The 15,446-nt window shown below is 44.8% G+C and overlaps 1 protein-coding gene across 1 annotated transcript in view; it reads left to right on the forward strand.

Moving 5' to 3' along the window:
• LOC147724895 (uncharacterized) overlaps positions 1 to 15,446 on the forward strand; it is a 70,170-nt gene that overhangs the window by 30,248 nt on the left and 24,476 nt on the right. Inside the window, exons 8-12 of the mRNA XM_086966419.1 lie at positions 5,817 to 5,908; positions 6,710 to 6,840; positions 9,551 to 9,645; positions 10,699 to 10,776; positions 15,140 to 15,236. Coding sequence (XP_086822545.1) covers positions 5,817 to 5,908; positions 6,710 to 6,840; positions 9,551 to 9,645; positions 10,699 to 10,776; positions 15,140 to 15,236 — 493 coding nt within the window. The remainder of the gene's footprint in view (positions 1 to 5,816; positions 5,909 to 6,709; positions 6,841 to 9,550; positions 9,646 to 10,698; positions 10,777 to 15,139; positions 15,237 to 15,446) is intronic.

Genomic DNA, 15,446 nt, shown 5'->3' on the forward strand with positions numbered 1-15,446 from the left:
CAGGCAAGTATCAAACTGATGGAAGTAAACTCCCAAGGGGCATATTCATCGTACGTTCACGCAACACAACGCATGCAGCAACTTGCTGCGCTGCGTGAAAGGGAGAGGACAGGAATGCATCATATTTACCAATATAATGCACATTTTTGCTGTCTGTCTGCGCTGCCTCACATTGGTGCCTGGCACCAATGCAGGCACCCACGTGCCAAGGTGCAAGGGTGCTGGCGTTGTAGGCCGTAGTAGGGGGTACCTTCCTGCACAAAAACAATCATCAGAGACATTTTCACAGCAGACTTAGAAAGAGGAAGCAACAAGGAGAAATAAAGATATTACTCCTCATTGTACCTCTGTTGGTAAGGCGTACAATTTGACGCATAACCAGGAATGCATGTGTGGATGTGTGGAGACATCCACAATCCAATCGTGTAACGTCCCCACCTGGAAGTGTAATGCAAGGCAGAGCTTTGCACTGCTTGCGTTACACCAGATGTACCAAGCCACGTAGAGTCACCCAGATTGGCCTTGCGAGGCTTGGTAAATCTGAATCTAGGATTTGCGTTGCCCTGAGTCTCCTTGCGTGGCAGAAGGAAGATGCACAACTATGATAAATGAGGCCCCTGGTATCCAGCACAAATCTTATTTGTGCCAGGATGTTTTTGCCCCCGTTATTACTGCAAGGATCTGAGCAGGTCCAGAGAGTGTGCAGTTTTGGGTTCATTTAGATGTTGATGATAGTCCAAAAGCGGCCACAAATAGCATAAACAGCTGTTTTAACACTAGTGCGTTTGTAGAGCTGAGCTAAAAGTGTGATTGGTTGTTCATGATTTGTGCTCATACATACCGCCAGTTTTTAAGTGGGGGTTAATACAAGCTCAGATGCACAAAATGCAGAAATATCACTCGAAAACAGGATGCAAATACCATATGCGCACAGTGTTTGGGCTGATGTAAAAATCTGGCGGTCCGTTGCAGGTCATGCAACGGATTGTAAATGACAAAGTACTACACCATACTCAGAACACTTTGGTAGGGTAATAGTTTTCCTACCAGCAGGTAAGGGCAAGGCCTGCTTTTCTGGGTTCTGCAGGGGTCAATACTTACTGGCCAGTATTTGTGGTGGGCAGCGATGTTTACTACTGGTGGCCCAGAGCCCCCAGTATGACTGCACTCCAACTGGAGAACCAAGTTACTTCCTTTGGACATGACTCTCTTGAGAAGTAAAGGGAAGCGGTCAACTGATGAGGTTGTGAAGTTTAGAAATGAGGGAAGGGCCAAACTTTAAATGACATTTGTGATTTCTGCTAGGATACGTCTGCCCTTTATCCTATTTTCCCAGTGGCCCTAATTGCAAAGAGGACCACTCTGGGAGTTTTGGCTATGGTGTCTGAGAATCTGAAAAAGTCTCTGAAGTCGAAGAAGGGAACCCAATATGTAACTGGTATTCCGAATGCACTGATAAAGGGAGCTCAGGGGCATATTATCAAGGGGGTTTATCTCCACTTTTTTGACTTTAAAAGCCAAGAAAGCGGAGATAAAATTATCTCCCTATTACCTAGCTGTCGTTAACACCAGTTAGCGACAGCTAGTAGGAGATAGCGACCATCTTGGGCCCCACTTTGCATGTCAGTGATATTTATTACTAATGACATGCAAAGTGGGCGTGCCAAGATGTTAGCGACTGGAAACAGTCGCTAACATCGCTATCTCCTATTACCAACTTTTGGAGATATTCACGCTAAGCGCGAATATCTCCAAAAGCTAACACCTGCCCTGAGCAGTTCTTAGCCATGTTATCCAATGGGAGGTGAATAACATGGCTAAGAGCATTAGCTCGGTAATGCATGAATATCACTGACTTTTCAGCGATATTCATGCATTGCGGGCAATTTTGATCGCATTTGCGATAAACCTTGGTAATACCAAGGTTTATTTGCGATAAAAATCGCCGCAGCTCTGCAGTAAATTTTTGTCTCTAACCAAGCAATAGCGATAATTATCGCTATTGCTTGGTAATATGCCCCTCAGTTCCTATGTCCCTCTTATCACTGCGTACAGTGTTTCATCGATCACTAGCTACGTGCTAGCTATAGAAATACCATTACTTGTCGTAACTGGATACGTATACGATGTGGATTCAAGTAATGTTCCACAATGTTGGGAACACATGCATTTGATGTTGGTTCAATAGGTTGAGCTCTACTGATCACAAAACCACACATTTGGTTATCCCAAGTCTGAATGAAGTGGACCACAGGGCACCACCACTGAAATCACTGCAATGCTTCAAATGTTGCACCACTCTTTACTCAATTGTTGCTTTGTCGCCTAACTTACCTTCTCCCTAAACTTCTATTATTGTCTCAGCCTTCCCGTTGAAGCCAGATCTACAAAATATACGTACTCTGCGTCTCACGCGACACCAACATCATGAAGCTATGATTCCCACACTCACCAGGGTCTCAGATATGGGACATCCTCCAATTGTTTCTCCTATTAAGAAAAGTCAACTTTTTTGATATGCATATGGGCTAAAATCCAACCCAATTACCTTTATGTTTACTGCAAAAAGAGAAATGGATGGATGCGTGCGACCTTTGGTCCTTCTCAAAGGCTGCTCGTGCCAGACCTGAGCCGGTGTATCAGTTATAAAGTTTACTAGGGCCAAGGTTTGACAAGCAGAAGGTTTATTGAACATACTGTTTCCAGTAGCAGCTTCTAAAACATCATAAAACGGCACCAGATAAGGTTATACAACTTGCCATCCTTCGCGTTGGCCACGTGCGTTAGGTTCTCTTTGTTCCCACAGGTAGTTTGGGTTGCTGCCTGAAGGCTTGCATGATGGACGTGTGACCTGCATGACAGTGTGAGGTTCCCATTGAGTGTGGACTTTACACAGGCCGCAGGAAACACCACCAGATCAGAAGTTTATTGTTACGGGTCTGTAAAATTGCAGCTGGATCCACTGAAATTTGTGAATGTTTCACAATTCTGTTGGTGGCATTGTGAAGAGATTAGGTATTGATCAATCATTTTTACTATTTAGCCAATGTGTCGCAGAAATGAAGCCGATTAAAGTCTTAAACTAGTATCGAGAGAGAAGACAATGGAGCAAATGCTATAGTATGATCATCTATGGCATAAAGGGAGTTTGCTTTGGAAAATAAAAAACTTTTCAAAAGTTTGTCAGACAGCCCTCATAGCTGACGGTACTGTCCGGCAAACTTTTCTTACATTGACGAGAACCGCCAATACGGCGGTTCCTGTCAACATAGAGAGATGTCCATAGGGCCAACAGACATCTCTAAATTTGGTGGGCAGAGATCCATCTGGAAGGCAGAGGGTCCATATAGATAAAACTCCTTCCGACAAACTCTAAATTGGCCACTAAGTTTTAAATGGTGTCCATTTACTGAGTTACTGGGCTAAGTCACAGATGTGACTGTAAGTAGAACATAGCTAAAGGATTCTAGGCCTTCTCCTGGATGTGGCAAGTAAGCCTGAAGTTTCTTCTGCTGCTGCCCAAAGGGGTCAAGCTAGCTTCTCTCACTCTACAAACATGCAATCACATGGCCCAGTAAACATTATACTGTGTGTTAGATATTTCATACTTTCATGTGCAAGCTGTTTTACATTTTACCATTCTGCAAAACCTCATTTGTTGTCAATGCTCTGTAAAACACATCACTTGGGCATGGACAATCAACAGGTTACAGATGTTGCGCAACATAACTACGATTTAATGCAGAAGAGATAACCCGCTGATAAACATTGTAAAATACATAACCACGATGTGTGAGACACATTCATAGTGTTCTTTTGGCATCAGGGAGGGAGACTGTTGTACATATCAACACAGACTACGACAAATGCAAAATTAAGGCATTTAAGTTACAAAGCAAAGGCGTTTCCAGCAACACTAAGCTGTTGCAGAAAGAAGTTATCATTATTACAAGACCTTCAAAAAAGAAAGGATTTTAGAATACCTAGGGCCTCATTTATAAGCCCTTGCATCACTTTTACGCAGCTGGTGTGTCACTTTTTGTGATGCACCAGTGGCGTAAAAAATGCGCCTTGTTGCGCCATACTTACAAAGTGACGCATCTAGATAGATGCGTCACTTTGTAAACCCCTGCGCCACATTATACCTGCGCCAGTAATAAGGTATGCAAGGGGGCGTATTGACGCAAGAAATGGTCATAGAAGTGACGCAGTGAAATCTATGTGATTTCACTGCGCCACTTCTAGGACACAAATGCGTCACTTTCTTACGCCTGTCTCACAGCAGGCGTAAGACTGCCACCACGGCAGTCTTCTGTGCTGGTGACCCACCCTACATCGCCGTCCTTATGGCACGGTCCTACCATGCTAATTTGGATGATCCCATTGGGATGGTATTTTATTTTTTACATATAACACATATATTTGGTGTATGTGTCCATATGTGTATGTAAGTTATGTGTAGTGACCCCATGTTGTACATTCTGCACTGCATCCTACCAACATACCCACACCATGCCCTGTGTACCCGCACACACCATGTACACTTACCTTCAAGTCAGTCAAAATGGGGTTCCGGCCCGTCGCAGTCAGTGCAGGGGGGACCTGGGCGAAGGTGAAGAGGAGGAACCCCAGCCCGCACCACGAACAAAGATGAGTTTTCACTCCTTTTCATCCCTATCCGCAGACTCAAAGTCGGAGGGATTCCAATCAGAATTCCCTTCGAAACAAGCCAAAACCAAATACCAACGGCGGGGATCCTAGCTGGAGTCCTGCTGCAGCCGACCCCGCCGAAGGGGCAGGAAGCGAAGTCCTGCCGGAGTCAGTAGGATCACGCCAGTCTTATAGCCTATTGAACTCCAGCATTTGAATCAGGTGGGCAGACCGCCAGTTAGGCGGGCAGGAAAACCGCCAAAAATACCCACTCCATCACGGTCCCGCCAAGATCTAAACCAGGCCCTAAGTGAGAGCCTGATATAGAGTTCTTAAGGGAGCAGGTTCTCGGTGTAAGAGCAGTTGGCCAGAAATATTCCTGGGTTATCCGGCAAAGCTTGCAGTTTAAACTGAACAATCAAAAAGATGTCTTTATGCATCCTGTTGAATACTTTTAGACAACGCTATCTAAAAAATAGATCGTGAATGGTACCAGAAAAAAAAGAGAAAGACATAAAAAGTTTACATTTAAGATGGATCTCTTAAGTATGTACATTCCACAAGAAAAGGATATCAAAGTTCAGTCAAAAGAGCAGGCGCATGCTCCCTGGCAAGGTTTAGCCAGGGAGCAAACGCCTCAAATAGTGAATATGTTTCAATTCTTGTGAGTGGGTATTTTAAAAATCAGAAATAGGAAGAACAAATTAGATAGGCAGAGAATCCAATATTGGACAAATCAGTAAGGCATAGATGCATCAAGGTAAAATCCGCTCGCAAAGGGCCAGATTCTCAGAATCTGCCCTTTTGCGACCGGTATTTCTGCATTTGGTATGCATCATCGCGCAAATGCAAAAATCGCAAATTAAGAAATTGCAAAATTGCGATTACTTGCATTTAAGGAATCCAAAATTGAAATTTCTTCAATGCAATGCACACGTTCGGGCCTAATAGTGACTTAGAAGAATAATTAATAGATTCCGATATTTCCTATTGTGCAGCATGAATATTATTTTAATTAAACGTGTTTTTAATTCAATGTCATACCTGAAAGAAGATTGTCTGGAATTCTTGCCTTAGAATTACATGAAATGTTTAAAGGTGAAGGTGAAATAACCCAGTGAAAGTATGAAGATTCTTAATTGATTTTATTTATATTTTTCATACAGATGTGCAGAGAAAGCCGGAAACAGCTAGAACTACAGCAGGAGGTGTACTGCCAAATACTGAAGCAAATGACTTACAACAGAAGCTCGAACAGGTAGTGAGAAAAGAACAGATGAAAAGAAACTCCTCACATTGTGTAAAGCTGCCAGGGACGTCTTTCTGACGTTTCTACAAAATAGGCTTCATGCCACAGTTTTGCCATTTCTAAGCGCTGTAAATAACACGTTTTACTGCTAACCAGTTTAATGAGCCTAAATGTAGTGACCTCGAAGGATGTAGGGGTGCTGGCATTCAAATTCATGATCTGTGAGTGACAGCAGATGCCTGAAACTAGTGTCAGTAGTTGGGCTTCACATTTAGGTGCCGCCCTAAGCCTACTGCCTTACCGTAATTTATGGAAGAGCCGGGGATTGGAAATGTAGAGTATTCTCTACTCTGTAAAGCACCCGAGTACGTAATTAGACAGCATCAGAACCTTAAAATGAAAACTCAGACTATCCACTCCAGCTTATTCTCCTAGGAAGAGCTCCATCCCGCAGAGGCTGTACTATGCATTTGAAAGCATTATGATGGATATGGGCGCTGCTAGGTTAAGGCAATATTTGCTGGTCACCTTAGGGCAACTCACAATGTGATCCCAGATTGCAAATACAGGTCTTAAATATTGTATTGTTACAAAATACAATAGGAGCACCAAAATGGCTTTTTACCTGAGGAACAGCTACAGGCAGTCAGCACGCGCTAGAGGAGATGAACAGGGCATTTTGGGGCCAGGGATACTTGCAGCAATGGACACAGTTTAACACCCACCCTTGTTCTCTGAATTGAGTAGTTTGATACACTGCCTTTGGAGAGGAGTATATCTCATTCCAGCTTCTTCCTCCTTCTGTCGCAGGGACAGCTCCTTCCGCTGCTGGCAGCTGCTCTACATCATGGCGGCCTACTGTCCTTGCTATGAACCTCTTCTCTGCACAGTGCAACAGTACCTGAAAACCGTCGTCAGATGTGGCAGCAACACCTTAGTTGGTAAGAAATGCATCGGAGACCACCAAAAAGAAACAGAGGGCGCACCGGGTAAAGATCCACACGCACAAGTTTTCCATTAAGAGGAACAACCCCTACTCTTTTTTGTGTAGTGACTGGTAACCAAAGAACAGAGGGAAACTAAAGGTACAGCCAGGAACAAGTTACAACAAATACATCAACAGTGTCACCCCATTTTGTTTTTGTTTAGTTTAGAAATTAGAATAAGAAAGGGCTGTCCTTTGTTCATCAATTTGTCTGATCTTTACCTGGATGAGTGTTGGGCTTAACTCATCAGTTTGTCTGATCTTTACCTGCATGTGTGTTGGTCTTAACTCCTCAGTTAGTCTGGTCTTTGCCTGCATGAGTGTTGTGCTTAACTCTTCAGTTTGGCTGTTCTTTGCCTGCACGAGTGTTGTGCTTAACTCTTCAATTTGGCTGGTCTTTGTCTGGATGAGTGTTATGCTTAACTCCTCAGTTTGTCTGATCTTTACCTGCATGTGTGTTGGTCTTAACTCCTCAGTTAGTCTGGTCTTTGCCTGCATGAGTGTTGTGCTTAACTCTTCAGTTTGGCTGTTCTTTGCCTGCACGAGTGTTGTGCTTAACTCTTCAATTTGGCTGGTCTTTGTCTGGATGAGTGTTATGCTTAACTCCTCAGTTTGTCTGATCTTTACCTGGATGAGTGTTGGTCTTAACTCCTCAGTTTGCCTGATCTTTACCTGGATGAGTGTTGGTCTTAACTCCTCAGTTTGCCTGATCTTTCCCTGAATGTGTGTTGGTCTTAACTCCTCAGTTTGCCTGATCTTTCCCTGAATGTGTGTTGGTCTTAACTCCTCAGTTAGTCTGATCTTTACCTGGATGAGTGTTGTGTATGACTCCTCAGTTAGTCTGATCCTTGTCTGGGTGAGTGTTGGGCTTAACTCCCCAGTTTCTCTGATCTTTACCTGCATGTGTGTTGGGCTTAACTCATCAGTTTGTCTGATCTTTGCCTGGATAAGTGTTGTGTGTAACTCATCAGTTAGTCTGATCTTTGCCTGCATGAATGGTGTGCTTAACTCCTCAGTTTGTCTGATCTTTGCCTGGGGGAGTGTTTGCTTAACTCCTCAGTTTTTCTGATCTTTTCCTGGATCAGTGTTGTGCTTAACGACTCAGTTTGTCTGATCATTACCTGCATGTGTGTTAGGCTTAACTCCTCAGTTTGTCTGTTCTTTCCCTGGATGAGTGTTGTGCTGAACTCCTCAGTTTGTCTGATCTTTACCTTCATGTGTGTTGGGCTTAACTCCTCTGTGTGTCTGTTCTTTGCCTGCATGAGTGTTGTGCTTAACTCCTCAGTTTGTCTGATCTTTTCCTGCATGAGTGTTGTGCTTAACTCCACAGTTTGTCTGATCTTTGTCTGTATGAGTGTTGTGCTCAACTCATCAGTTTGTCTGATCTTTGCCTGCATGAGTGTTGTGCTTAACTCCTCAGTTTGTCTGCTGATCTTTGCCTGCATGAGTGTTGTGTGTAACTCCTTAGTTAGTCTGATCTTTGCCTGCATGAGTGTTGTGCTTAACTCCTCAGTTTGTCTGATCTTTACCTGCATGTGCGTTGGGCTTAACTCCTCCGTTTACGTCTGATCTTTACCTGCATGTGTGTTGGTCTTAACTCCTCCGTTTACGTCTGATCTTTACCTGCATGTGTGTTGGTCTTAACTCCGCAGTTTTTTTGATCTTTACCTGCATGTGTGTTGGTCTTAACTCCTAAGTTTGTCTGATCTTTACCTGCATGTGTGTTGGGCTTAACTCCTCAGTTTGTCTGATCTTTGCCTGGATGAGTGTTGTGCTTAACTCCTCAGTTAGTCTGATCTTTGCCTGGATGAGTGATGTGCCTAACTCCTCAGTTTGGCTGGTCTTTGCCTTGATGAGTGTTGTGCTTAACTCCACAGTTTGGCTGATCTTTGCCTGAAAGCATGTTGTGAGTAATTGCTCAGGTTGTCTGATCTTTGCCTGTATGAATGTTGTGCTTAACTCATCAGTTTGTCTGATCTTTGCCTTGATGGGTGCTGTGCTTAACTCCTCAGTTTTTCTGATCTTTGTCTGCATGAGTGTTGTGGTAACTGTTTCATTAAACATTGTTTCCTATTTTAGTGCTGTGTTTGGTTCATGAGTTTGTTGGGTCTTTGCCTTATTGAGTCAATATCCTTAACTATTGAGTTTAGTTGGAGTTTGCATGTATATTGGTGATATGGAGCAGCTGATGCCTTTCTTATCCAGTACATCTCTGGTCAGTTGATCTAACCAGTTAGTTCATCAGTACAGCAAACATCTATCTGAATGTGCTTGTTCTTTATTTAGTGTGAAGCACAGATATCAAAATGAATGCCCTCCATTGTGGCTCAGTTCAGCTAGTCTCTTATCAGTTAGTTATTCCTACATTCCATAATTCTGTCTGATATTTACCTGGTTTAGCCTTTTCCTTGGCTGTACACTTTAAGTCTGGTTTGTCTGGTTGAGCGTCTTTGATTGTTCAGTTCAGAAGGTAAACGCATGGATGAGCGTAGCTATTGGATGTGCAGGTCAGCTGATCTGATTCAGAACATCAGGACATTTTCTTTTTGTTTTGGTGTTGTTGGGTCATCTTTACCTGCATAATTGCTGTCGATGGTAGCTCACTAAAGACAGTCTCCTGTTTGCTGCAGCAATAGTACATTCTAATAGTTCTCTTCTTGACCTAGTGCTTGGAAGAGCCTGCTACCAGCAGCTGAGACGAGGCTCTAGCATTGGAGGCCGCATCTATTATCCCTCATCGATGGAGATCAAGGCTTTACTGGTAAGATGTCAGCCACAATGGCCAAGATTTACTCACACTTTGCTCCAGGTTGCATCACAAAAGGGTTGGGTTTAGATTTACTTTTGAGTGCACAACTTGTTATGTGCTAGAAATAGTGCTAAACTAACGCAAAATAGTGTTAGGCACTACTTTTTATCAAGGGTCGCACCATGAGTGGTTTGTGGGTTTTCCCATGTATACTCCCACAGATTTTGATGCCAAGCCCCATTTACTAATAAAAAAGGATAGACAGGGCGTTGTACTGAACATTTACACCTCTTTGAGGCATGTGCATTGTTGGAGAAGTTTAATTTTCTCCAATCTTTTCTAAAGTTGCATGTGTGCTATACTGAACATTACACATTACACATACAGACTTGACAACATTCTAATGGGTACTCTTCCAATAAGAATCTTATGGTAGACACCACTCACACACCCTTGCTCCATGGTGCAAGGGTGTATGCTTATGATGCAAGAGGGTATGCTTATGATGCAAGAGTGTATGCTTATGATGCAAGAGGGTATGCTTATGATGCAAGAGTGTATGCTTGGCTCAAGGCAGCGTAAAGTGCTCTATCGCAGGGTAAAAGAGGCATCACACCATATCTTAGTAGTTCTAGTGTGTTCTGCTCTCTCACTACATGAAACGCTGCATCCCTTGAATAATTGTCAAATCTGTCCCAATGTATGTCAAATAAACCTTCAAGCTATCAGGGTTTTCTTCCAATAACAATGTCTAACAATAGAGCACATGCCTTCCTAATAGAAATGTCCATCGCTCTTCTGTTGATATTTAGATTATGAGTGCGTGCATAAGGCAATGGTGCCTAGATCTGGTACCGCCCACTGGTAGTCAAATTAGACCTACATTGCACAACACTTCCAAGTCTTGCTCTGTTTGTGCTCACCAATGCACGTGGTGTCTGGATAGACTAGAGAAAAAGATAATCACAATTATTGCAGCTGGACTGCAAGTGGTAGTCCTTCAGCCTGGGCCACGCACAGCAGCAGTTGTCTTCTCTTTCGATAATTCCTTTCTTCTAACCGCAGGTGGGAAAGGGTTTGCGGTGGATCTTTGTGAATCTACCAGGAGCCCGGCGGCAGTCGCTGAAAGTCCACATGGGGACGGTAAGAAGTCATCTTCATAACATTCTTTGAGGCACGTGGCCCACCAAAGTTTAGACCCTGTATTAGAATGCAATGAACTAGAGGGATGTTTGGGGTGGATGGGTGATGGGAGAATCATGGCAGAGGATTGTAATGGGGCTGTAATGGGGCTGTTGAGCTGATTACGTTCTGAGTTTGGGCCCTCCACTCTCAAACCCTCTGTGCTTCACTAGCAAAGAGAGAGACTTAGACATGAAAGAATAAAGAAACAAACACATGCTTTCATAAAACATTAACTCAACACACTCTTAAAAATCTAGGGTCAGAAGGCCCTAAAACAATCTAGAATATCTTAACTAAAGAATTAGATGGGGTACAGGGGAAATGGGGTACAAACACAAGATTTCTTCAGCCACACTTAGGATTTCCATATTCAAGGCCTGTAAAATACATTGTTCCAACTTGAATTTGGGGTCACGCCTACTCTCAATTCTCATCTAGTATAGTTAGTGGCCTGGTAATGGGGTCCCACTAGGCATCGTCCACCCTCTGCCTTGCTCGAGTCTGGTGGATACCGATTACCCTCCTCCTTTAGCCATGTCCTGGGTTTCAAACATGGTTCAGAGACAGGAAAGCATGATGCATCAACATCTCATCTCAAAACTAGGGGCCTCATTTATGAGGCCTTGCATCAGTTTTGCGCTTCCGATGCGTCACTTTTTGTGACGCATCAGCGGCGTAATACATGCCTCCATGTTGCGCACTATTTACAAAGTGACGTATCTAAGCAGATGCGTCACTTTCTAAAACCCTGCGCTACATTATACCTGTGTCAGGTATAATGAATGCAGGGGGGGTGCGTTCCCTCGCAAAAAGCATCGTAGAAGTGACGCAGTGAAATCTATGAGATTTCACTGCGTCACTTCTAGGACGCTGTTGCGTCAAACTCTTGCACCTGCCTCACAGCAGGAGCAAGACTGATGCAGGCCCTTTCACATGGGGCTTGCCCCATGTGAAAGGACGCATTGCTGGAGTTGCGTCACTTTTGTGACACACTCCAGCAATACGTCACTTTTGAGCTTACAGATACGTCAGAAATACTGACGTATCTGTAACTCCTTGTGACATGATGCGTCATACATTAAATATGACGCATCAGGAATGTCTCAAGTAGTGCGCACTGAGAAGTGACGCATCGCTTCTTTCACGCAGAGATGCGTCATTTCTCCTAGTTGAGGCCCGATGTATTCAGTCCTCAACCAGGCAGATCTACATAAATAATGTCCTGGTTGCTGATCATTCCTTGTGATCCGTGCCTTATCATCGGTCGATGGACCAAATACTGGTTATGTGTGCGGTGAGGTTGCACCCACTCACTGATACTTTGTACATCAATTAATCAGTAATTTTATAAAGTGCAACTACTCACCCGTGTGGGTCTCAAGGTGCTAAGTGGGGGGGGGGGACTTCTGCAGTGCAATCGAAGAGCCACCTCATGATATCCTTCCTGATTTGGGGCAGCAATGGTGATTGCCTTAGGTGCAGAGGCAGGGAGTTCAAGGTCTTCACAGAGAGGTAGGAGAAGGATCTTCCTCCAGCCGTGATCTTGCAGATCCGTGGGATGGGGCCAGAGCCAGTTGGGCGGAGAGGAGATGTATGGTGGGAGTGTTGAAGGAGAGGCGGTGGGAGAGGTATGCAGGTCCACATTATGGAGGGATTTGTAGGCGTGAATGAGGAGCTTGAAGGGGATTCTTTTGTTTACAGGTGCTCACTTGCTCGTTATTGTAGCTCTCAGTTTGACAATTACGGACAATGTCTTGGACCCAGTGGATTGAACAGAGAGCGTCAAATGTCTGTTCCTTAAACGTAAGCCCTGGTTGACCTATGACAGCACGCACAGGTTTTCAGACTGGTCCTCCGAATAAAGTCATTGGGCAGCCATCTTGTTCTTTCCTCTAACATGTTTCGTTCTCATATTAATTTATTCTGATAGGAAAATCTATGATGAATTAAGTTAGTAGAACAGAAATTCTGATATTTCAAAATTAAGGAGGGTTCAGTTAAGAGTTATGGGTTACAGGTAAAAGTGCTGATGAAGTTGAGGAATCAGAGAAGAGAAGGGTTTATATGAAATGGAAAAACACTGTTATGAGGAGAGCAGGCTTAAGAGAGGGTACTGGGGTCTCATCCTGTAAATAATAATGAGCTGCACTCCTGAGAATGTCTAACATCTCCTGGCATCTTTACGGCAACACCGTGAGGCTGTATATGATAGTTATTGCCATGGAGATATCACTTATGAAGCTCAAACTCCCACTAATAATCAGTCCTAAAGGGCAACCCCACATCTAAAACACAACCCCTTACAAGAGGCTTTCCTCCGAATCAACCCCCGCCAATAGCCCCTTCCAGTACAAACCTGGGGGATATTTACAAGGAAATGGCGCAGAGCGGCTCTGCGCACAATTTAACAATGCTGCACGGTTGTATGATATAGGCAAGCACGGCTAAACCATACTAGCCTCTGCCATGGTGCGCGAACCATGAATGCGTCTTAACCACACATTCCTTTACCATGCATGCCTTTACAAGGTAATTTCATGGTAAAGGCATGAATGGTACAGGGGTATACGTGGCTACGGTCATGCCCCCTCCTCAAGCTAGAAACCTCCTACCTGCCCTGTGTGTCAAATACCCTGGCCGCCTCCCACCCCCACGCTGCCCCTAACCCTTAATATATACTACCCGACCATCTCACACCCCCCACTGTCCCTAAAACGACCCCAGCTCATTCCACAGCCGTTACGCTTAAAACCCTAACAACCCCGCTCTCCCCTAAGCCCTAATAACTACCCCAACTACCCATTCCCCTCTCCCTACTCTGAGGCCTAAAACCCTGTTCCCTGACCCTCTCACAAACCCCACGGTCCCTAAAACTGCCCCATCCCCTTCCACTGCCCTTAAGCCTAATACCCTAACCCCTAATTAAAAAAACTACCCCGACCGTCCCTCAGCCTTGAAAACTACCAAGACCCTCCCACAACCCTCAAAGCTATCCCCTCCGTCCCCCAGCCCTAAAAACTACCCCTGACCCCCCTCCCCAGCCCTGAAAACTACCCTGACGCTCCCACCACCTTGAAAACTACCCCGATCCTCCCCAGCGCTAAAAACTACCCCTGACCCCCCCTCCCCAGCCCTGAAAACTACACTGACGCTTCCACTGCCCTGAAAACTACCCCTGAACCCCTCCCCAGCCTGAAAATTACCCCGACGCTCCCCCAGTCCTGAAAACTACCACAACCCTCCCACCACCCTGCAAACTACCCCGACCCTCCTCCTCCCTGAAAACTACCCCGACCCCCTCCTTCCTGAAAACTACCCCGACCACTCTCCTCCCTGAAAACGACCATGACCGCCCTCCCTGAAAACGACCCCGACACCGCTGAAAACGGACCCATCACCCCCCAGCCCTGAAAATAATCTCCCCAACCCATACAAACTACCTCCACCACCAAACCCCACCCTGGCCCCAGCCCCACTTACCTCACTGCATCTTCTCTTTCTGGCGTCTTCCTACTTCCGCCGAGGTGCATGCAGCAGCTAGACCGTGCACTGGCTTAACCAGGCATATCCGTGGTTAAGGCATATGCGTGATTAAGGCAAGCGTGGTAGGGCTTGTGTACTCAGAACACGCGTGGCTCTGCCCGCTTTGTTCCGACTGTTTCCCACGCTGCACTGCATCATGTAAGGAAACGCAGGGATGCGCTGTATTTACAAGAATACGGCACTCCCCAGTGTTGTTCATCCACCCACCTAAATATCCTATACTCGCTGACACTGCTCCTCTTCCATGGTTTGCGAATGCTGTTGCACGTATGTTCACTATTTTGGTGCAGTTTCAATGCGCCTTAAGCACTATGGGCCTTATTTATGAAGGACTTGCGCCACCGGTGCGTCACTTTTAACATGGGAAAAAGTGACGCACCGGCGGCGCAAGGCCTTCATAAATAAGGCCCTATATTTATTACACATGCACTCATGTTTTTGCTGTTACTGTTCACAGTGCAGATCTATATAGAACTACATATAAATAAGTGAAAGACTACAAAAACAAAACTGGGGATGCAGGTATATTAGCATTCACCAAAATAACACAGATTATTGTCCAAATGATGAAAAAATAGTAATTCAAAATTAATTAGATTGAGAGAAATCAAACATGAATGGCCTCAAAGTGATCCATTAGCACGAAAAGTCACTGGAGTTTCTGATGCCAAAATCCTATTCAGCTTTAAATATGTACTGTGTAACAACCATAAATATATGCCACACTACTGCCAAGGAAGACGTGCACTTACCTCAGTCTTACCTTCCCTCTCTGTAGACTGTCGGCGATGTAACCCAGAGTCTGTGCGAGAGGCTGGGAGTCACCCAGAAGGAGCACATGGAAGAGTACGGCATAACCTGGGCAGAAAGTTCAGGTCAGTACGCGCACCAGTGCATAGACATGGTCATTGATCTCTTACATGACCCTTCTTGAGTATGTGGTCCTCTGCATGGATGTGGTCATTGACACTCCTACAGGACCATTGTAGAGTATGAGGTCCCATGCATGGGTGCTGTTATCGTGTGTCCAGTACTCCTGAACCATCCCTCCTTGGGTACACACTACTCTAGTAGGGGTCAGTTAC

The sequence above is a fragment of the Lissotriton vulgaris genome, chromosome 4_1 (genome assembly GCF_964263255.1).
Source record: "Lissotriton vulgaris chromosome 4_1, aLisVul1.2, whole genome shotgun sequence".
Lineage (NCBI taxonomy): Eukaryota > Metazoa > Chordata > Amphibia > Caudata > Salamandridae > Lissotriton > Lissotriton vulgaris.